The sequence below is a fragment of the Chrysochloris asiatica genome, unplaced genomic scaffold (assembly GCF_000296735.1).
Source record: "Chrysochloris asiatica unplaced genomic scaffold, ChrAsi1.0 scaffold00136, whole genome shotgun sequence".
NCBI lineage: Eukaryota > Metazoa > Chordata > Mammalia > Afrosoricida > Chrysochloridae > Chrysochloris > Chrysochloris asiatica.
The window spans coordinates 5354467-5362341 of NW_006408654.1; the positions used below are offsets into that span (position 1 = coordinate 5354467).

General features: G+C 46.3%; 1 protein-coding gene across 1 annotated transcript in view; it reads left to right on the forward strand.

Annotated features, from left to right (window-relative positions):
* Positions 1-1568: 1568 nt before the first annotated feature.
* LOC102830756 (chromosome unknown open reading frame, human C3orf58) overlaps positions 1569-7875 on the forward strand; it is a 29669-nt gene continuing 23362 nt past the window's right edge. The window contains exon 1 of the mRNA XM_006869863.1: positions 1569-2225. Within this exon, the coding sequence (XP_006869925.1) occupies positions 1569-2225 (657 nt within the window). The remainder of the gene's footprint in view (positions 2226-7875) is intronic.

A 7875-nucleotide genomic window follows, 5' to 3' on the forward strand; every position in this document is an offset into this window, starting at 1 on the left:
CTACTGCTAATGAGTTTGGGTTCCTAAAACCAAAGTAAAGCGGCTCCAGGTCAGCATTTCCAAGTTATTTTCGCAGTCTTGGCGTGAATCCGAGGCAATGTGGAGGAGCTGAGCGCCGGGAGGCCTCGGGTCCCCATGGCTACAGCCACAACGCACAGAGCCGTGGCCCCCAGGGCAGGCAGGGCCGGCGGGGGTGCCCCAGGGATCCTTAGGGGCGGCGCCGGGAAAGTCACTTCGCCGGGTGGGCGGAAAGTGAGTCTGGGCTGGGAAACAGGAGAGGAGCAAAAGCAAACCTGCAAACTGCTCAAGCCCAGCTTCCAGGTGGCGATTAGGGCTGAACGACCGGTGACACCCGGCCGCGTCGGTTCCTTCTCCATCAGATTTCTCCTTTAACACAGTATCTTGGGTACATCGTTCTCTGGAGGTTCACGCAGGAAAATTTAACATGCCTCCAGGTAGAATAGACGCCAAAGATGATGCCTCCAAATGAGTCATTGCTTCTCTCAACTCCCGCTTTCCCCACTGCTCCCTCCGTATGCCCCGCCTCCGACCGTGAGGAGCGCGAGCCCGCGGCGGCGAGCTCCCGCCAGGCGCTCCGGGCTCCACCCCTCTCCCGGCGCGCACACGACCCGTAGAAGGCACCGAGAGAACCTTGTCCGGCTCATTCTTGCCCTGCCCCACGCTCCTGTTCCAGCGGGAATGCACTGCAAGACGCTTCCGCAATTCATTTCTTCATATTTTTCCTCCCTTAAAGGACCACTTTCCACCATGACAAAACACAAACCCCAGTACGACTCAGCAATCGTAAAAGATGAACTCTTACAAAAAGTCATTTCCCCACGAGAGCTCACAAACTTATCCCGCCTCCCAAGACTCGAGCTCCGCCCCCAGCGGGGACGGCTCCCAAAACCGCCCCCGCGAGCCCGCGCTTACGCTGTCCGGGCGGCGCGCGACGCGCTCGCCCCGCCCCGTCGGTTCCGCCCCCTGTCTCTCTCCCTCTTGAGAGCTAGCGTGTACGGACTGGGGCGTGCGATGTCAGAGACGCAAGGGAGCCTCGTCCGTCCCTCCTTACTACTCTATTGCTACTTTTCGGTGCGAGGCAGGCCATCTCCTCTTCCCCTCCGTGAGTCCCTCGATCTCTGTCCTCAGAGATCCCGCCCGGCCGCCAATTGCCGCCGCAGCTCTAGCGCCCTGAGCGAGCAGTGCGCGTGCGCGCGGCCCACGGGCGCGCGGCCGTCGGGTCCCTCTTTCCCTCCCCCTCCTGCTCCTGTATAACTTGGCTGGCTCAGAGGAGGCGCTGCCGGAGTCGGAGGGCGGGGAGCTCGGAGGAGGGAGCTGGAGAGTTGTGGAGACTAGTGACTGCGAGAAGTCGCAGCCTGCTCTGGTGGGCTCCTTCCCGCTCCCTGTCTCACCTCGCTCTCACACCCACTCCGCCTCCCGCCCCAGCCCGCGCCCTCGCTCCTTCTCTAGCTAGGGGGATCAGTCCACATCGCCCTCCGGTTCTCGGCGTGGCGAGGGCGCCCCGGGGGTGCCCTCGCCCTCCGGGTGCGGGCAGACGGGCGGGCGGGATGTGGCGCTTGGTGCCCCCGAAGCTGGGCCGCCTGTCCCGCTCGCTGAAGCTGGCGGCGCTTGGCAGCCTGTTGGTGCTGATGGTGCTGCACTCGCCGTCGCTGCTCGCCTCTTGGCAGCGCAACGAGCTCGCCGACCGGCGTTTTCTGCAGCTCAATAAGTGCCCGGCGTGTTTCGGCACGAGCTGGTGTCGCCGCTTCCTGAACGGCCAGGTGGTGTTCGAGGCGTGGGGCCGTCTGCGCCTGCTGGACTTCCTCAACGTGAAGAACGTTTACTTCGCTCAGTACGGCGAGCCCCGCGAGGGTGGCCGCCGCCGAGTGGTGCTCAAGCGCCTCGGCTCGCAGCGAGAGCTGGCGCAGCTCGACCAGAGCATCTGCAAGAGGGCCACCGGCCGGCCCCGTTGCGACCTGCTCCAGGCCATGCCCCGGACAGAGTTCGCGCGCCTCAACGGCGACGTGAGGCTGCTCACGCCTGAGGCAGTGGAGGGCTGGTCGGACCTGGTGCATTGCCCCTCGCAGCGCCTGCTCGATCGCTTGGTGCGCCGCTACGCCGAGACCAAGGACTCGGGCAGCTTCCTGCTCCGCAACCTCAAGGACTCAGAGCGCATGCAGCTCCTGCTGACGCTGGCCTTCAACCCCGAGCCTTTGGTGCTACAGGTAGGCGGGGGCGTCCTGCCGGGGGTCTGCGATAGGGAACGGGAGTCGGGGAAAGTGGCGCCGCCCGCGCCCGCTGCCCGGTTTGGACCTAACCCCGCGGGCCGGGCTGGAGGCGGGGGAAGGGGCGGTGCTGGGCGAAGCCCGGGGGGTTGTGCCGGATTGCGGAGGGCGAGCAGCCTGCTGGAGAGATTGCGCTTGTCATCTCAACACTAGTACATCTCGGATTTGACTGCGGAGCCTTCCCCGGCCGATGGAGTGCGTCTCGAAAGCTCCCAAAATGTCTCTCCCGCGAGTTTCCTTCCGCTTGCTTCCCTGCCCTTCTGCATTTCTCGGCTCTGGCTTGCACTTCTCCGCTCAGGCTGCTCACGCTCCCTTGGACCTTTCTTAGTTCTTTCCAAGTGTTGGGTACCGCCTTCCCTCTTCCCTTTACTACCCCTTGTGGCTGGCCTCACTTAGGCCCCAAAGTCTTTGTTTCAGTCCTTATTTCATTTACCTGGCGGTCATCAGGAAGGCTCTTTGGGGGATAAGCAGGGGAAGAGAAGGTTAGGGAATGGGGACAGTAAGTAATCGGGGGAGTAGGGTTATTTCAGGGTTCTGGTTTGGGTAGGATTAGAGAAAGAGGGGGAAAGTAAAGCAGCAGTGGACTTGGGACTGAAAGAGGGCTTAAGGCCAAGAGGACCATTTTCATGCTGATCCTGTGACCTGCTCTATTCATCTGATTTAAAAAGATTTAGTTTAAGGAAGGGGATGCAATTTTAGACACCAGTGAGAAGCGGAAGGAGAGTCTTGTATTTCCATTGTTATTTGCTCTTCCCACTTTATTTTGAAAATAAAATGAGCGTTTTGAGAAGTATTTGTTGACAGCAACAACAAAACCTGTTTGCCTTTAGTGTAGTTAACTTGAGTTTCTACACAAGCCCATTCCACTTTATCTTGGTCCTTAATAGGGAGGGGTTAAGATCCCTTCTGTTCCATAGGGAAAGTTGGCTTTATTTCCATGCTAGTTTCAAATTCTAGGAAAAAGGCACGACTTAATCACAAGTGATTTTTCACTCTCTCTGCTTAAAGAATGCGGGTGTAGGCTGGAGGGTTCGTACTGGTTTTTTTTTTTAATCTAACATGCATGAATAGGAAGGAATGCTCACTATTTATATTGATTTTTTCCCCTCAAGTTCTCCATTGCCTAACTTTGCTCAAAGAAACAGTTTCACTTGATTGAATCAGCTGATAATTTTAACACAAAATAAGTATTTTGCCTTATAAGCAAAATTTTAATGTGGGTTTTAGAAAATTTTAAGATATGATACGAAGTATGTAATAGGTTAATTTTAAAGTACATTTAACTTAAAAATATTGCTGTGTCTCCTAACAGTGAGTATAGTGTATAAGCTTCCCTGGAAGAAACTTGCTTTATTCAAGACTTCCAAAACTAGCAAAGCCTCTAAATGTTAAGCTCATAATGATCATAGATACTCTCTAGAGTTGAAACTTTTTAAATTTGAAGTTGCCTTTCTTATTTCAGAAATAGATATCTTACTGTTTACAGTAGTCAAGTTGGTCCCTAGAGAAACATGAAATGATAATAGTTTGCTGAAGTAGTAAGTCTGTCAAATTCCCAGAGCCCTGTAATTTCGTTTAAGAAACAGTCTTAGTATTTGGGAGAAAAATTAAATATACATGTCTGTGCTAAAAATACTGGCTTGTGTTTAATGTAAGATTTTTATTAGGTAATTCTGAGTGTTGATGTTTTAGAAACAATATTAAAACTGGTAATTTAAGAACATTATATATCCAGTTTTTTTTTTTATAAACATCATCTTGGCATCTGAAGATTTGAAACTTTAGTATTTGATTTACACTGAGGCAGATTGTCTTTTTTTTTTTATTTTAGCTTGAAGTTGTCTCAGTATTTTCAATGTACTTTAGGGTTGAGATAAGTGTGCTTGTATTTTGTTTTCCTATAACTCTTCCCTCAAATTTGACTGACCTTCTTTGCTTGAAATTTAAACTTAGTTACTCAATTGCTCTGAGTGGCTTTTAGGAAAAGAGTTTATAAACAACTGCCCTTTGTAATGTTGCTACTTAATTTATAGCTCCACTTTTTTCTTGGTAAAAACCAGTGAGCTGTATGAATAATAAAAGTATGAATAATTTTGAGGTTTGAAGATGGCATAAAACTACTAAAATGAAAGGAAACTCAAAATTCTTTGATCAGGAACGGAAATTGTTACATAGTAAGTCAAATCATGATGTTCATTACTTTTTGTTAGCTAGGCAGACCTGTACAGTTTTATTACTTATATGAGTTTCTGCAGAGGTTTTAACAGCTTTGATAAAAGTATTAGGATACTGATTGATAATGTTAGAAATACTGCCACTCAAATTTGGCTATTTATGTGTAAAAATGGTTTATATAAATTTTAGAAACATTTTTAAGGGGAATCCTGGTGTGGTGCTATAGGATAAGCACTGGACTGCTAAACACAAGGTGGTTCAATCCCACCAGCCACTCCTCAAAAACCCTATGAGTCCAAATCAATTCAGTGGCATTTAAGAACAACAACAATGTGTATATGCTTTACAGTTTAAAGAGAAACTCATTTTTTTTTCCAGGAGAGGGAGCTACTTGACGAATTTTTGGACAGTTGGTGACAAACTAGATGTTTCTTATATTGTTCAAAAACTGAAGTATTTTGAAAAGAAGTTTTATGAACTGACTTCATTAAACCATTCTTAAACTTTCAGCTTAGTATATATGTTTCCAAATTAAACATAAAAACATTTTTTTAATAAGGTACTAAAAAAGAATGGGAAAATGTGTACAAATTTAGCACATTAGGGTTGCCTTTCTGACTTTCAGAAACAATAAAATAAAGCTTCTATTACATGCTTGAAAGAAGACATGAAATGTACTAAGCGTCATCTATAAGATGTATACACCTTATCTATGTAGAACTGTATAGATTTGTAATCGATTTCTCAATATGAAATGGCATGGAACGACAATTCTCTCTCTGCTCATTGTTGTTTAAATAGGTTTACTGACAACAGCTTAACTAGTCCTAAGAAAATTTCTTCTGCCATAGGATTCTTAAAAATACATTTTTATAAACATCATGCAGCAACATAATGTCAGCAATACCTGTACCTTGTACTCTGATACCTTTTTTCCTCTTAACAAACATTTCCACTTAACCAAGACATATATTTTAGTGTTAACTATGCCATAATCCAGAGTCCCAGTATGGCACTGTAGGTTAATGCACCCGACTGCAAAGCCGTTTTAACGTCAAGGTCGGAGGTTCAAGCTCACCAGCTGCTCATTGGAAACCCTATACAGGGTTGCTGTGGGTTGGAATCGACTTGACAGCACTTAACAACAACAACATGCCATAATCCAGGATCCCTGGCGGTGCTGTGAGGTAAACATTGGACTGCTGCTAACTTTTCAAGGCCGTTGGTTCAAACTCACCAGCTGCTCTGAGAGAGAAAAACGAGGCTGTCTATTTCTGTAAAAAATCGTAGTGTCAGAAACCCTATACAGGGTCGCTATGAGTCAGAATTGACTCGATGGCAATGAGTTTGTGTTTTGGGTTATGACATTATTTAGGTGACACTATGGTTAATGTAAGGAGCTCTGGTAGCGTAGTGGTTACGAATCGGGCTGCGAACCTTAAGGTCAGCGGTTCGAAACTACCAGCCGCTCCGCGGGAGAAAGATGAGGCTTTCTACTCCCGTAAGGATTTACACCCTCGGAAACCCTGTACAGGGTCGCTATGGGTCGGAACCGACTCGACGGCACATAACAACAACAACAACAACAACATGGTTAATGTGCTGGGCTGCTAACTCAAAGGTTACCCAGCTTCTCTGAAGGAGAAAGATGAGTTAGTCTGCTTTCTTAAGGATTTACAGCCATGGAAACCCTATGGGGCAATTCTGCTTTTTTAGTCCCAGTGTGTCACTATAGGATAAGCACTGTAATACAAAAGCACAGGCTGTTGTTGTTAAGTGTTTTCGAATCGGTTCCAACCCGTAGGGTTTCTGAAGAATGGCTGGTGAGCTTGAACCACCAACTTGAGATTCAAACCCATAGTTCAAATCTATCAGCCACTTGAAAAAACCCCATACCAAGGTCTCTGTGAGTTGAAACAGACTTAATAGCACTTAACAAAAATAGCCTGAATTGCTACTGGGTTTAGTTTTTGGTTGTGCCATAATTCTGTGGAACAAAATCAAGCAAAATAGGTTTGTTGTTTTGTATTTTATAGTAGCATTCTTAGAATATTCAAAAATTGAAGAGTTTGAGTTAGGTAAAAAGATGTTTCCCATTATATCATTCAAAAGGTTGTTATACTGATTTAAAAAAAAAAAAGTGCTTTAAAAATTATTATTCTTGAATTTTTGTGTATTTGAGTGCATGTGAAAGGGTGCTAGCAAGAAAAACTGGCTAGATTTCCTGAGCCTAGAAGACATTCCTGACTTTATAAAGTAGTGAAGATGAGCTTGCTTATGGTAGACTCGGTTCCAACTCATAGCCACCTACATAGGGTTTCTGAGGCTGTAAATCTTTAGGGGAGCAGAAAGCCTTATCTTTCTCCTACAGAACAGCTGGTAGTTTCGAACTCTACTGACCTTGACGTTAGCAACCTGACTCGTAAAAACTATGTAACCAGAGCTCCTTGGTCTTGCTTATAGGAAGGAAATTAAAAAAAACAACAACAAAACAACTATTGGTTGTTTAGTGGAAGGAGTGGGAATTTACTTTACAATTTGTAGAACTTTATATGTCTTAAATTATTTAATTCATGGTTATATTGTTGTTGAGTGCCATGTCATTGGGGTTTCCTTAATTTATCATTAACTAAGTACCATTGGTTAAGGTATGAACTTTTAAAATCTTTCATTTCAATGTTTCTAAATAGCATAAAATATGCAAGCCATCTTGGTCCCTGGATCATTGTGCTTGTGCGTGACTAAGGTGGCTCCATTTTGATACCATTGGACTCCAGTTGGCCAGCTGCACCACAGGAGAAAGATGAGGCTGTCTGCTTCTGCAAAAATTTAAAGCCTCGGAAACCCTATACAGGGTTGCTGTGAGTCGGAACCGACTCCCTGGAACTAACAACAACAAATAGCCTCTGCAGGTTGGTAGTTGAAACCTAGAAAAAAGGCATGGTATGATCATCTTTCATAAAGTTTATAGTCAATTATGTGATAATTTGACATATTATCTGATGTGATAAACCAATAAGAGAATAAGGATGGACTGCAATACCCTAATCCAGTTTAAGGGAGTTTCTCAGGGGTGTGGCCTGTAAGATCACTAGCTGCTCCGGGAAACCCTATACATGATTGCAATGAGTCAGAACTGACTTGAGAGCACTTAGCAGCAATACCAAAACAAGAGAGAGGAGTCCTAGTGTGGCCCTGTAGTATAAACACTGGACCCTAAGGTCAGTTCAAACTCACTAGCAGCTCCTTGGAAACTATAAAGGGTCACTATAAGTCAGAACTGACTCAAAGGCACATAACAACAGCATCAACAAGAAAAGAAGTGAGAAGTGAGCAGAAAAAGAGGGACCTACTACCCTAAGAGGAGCTCTGGTAGCATAGTGGTTACAAATTGGGCTGCTAACCTCAAGGTCGG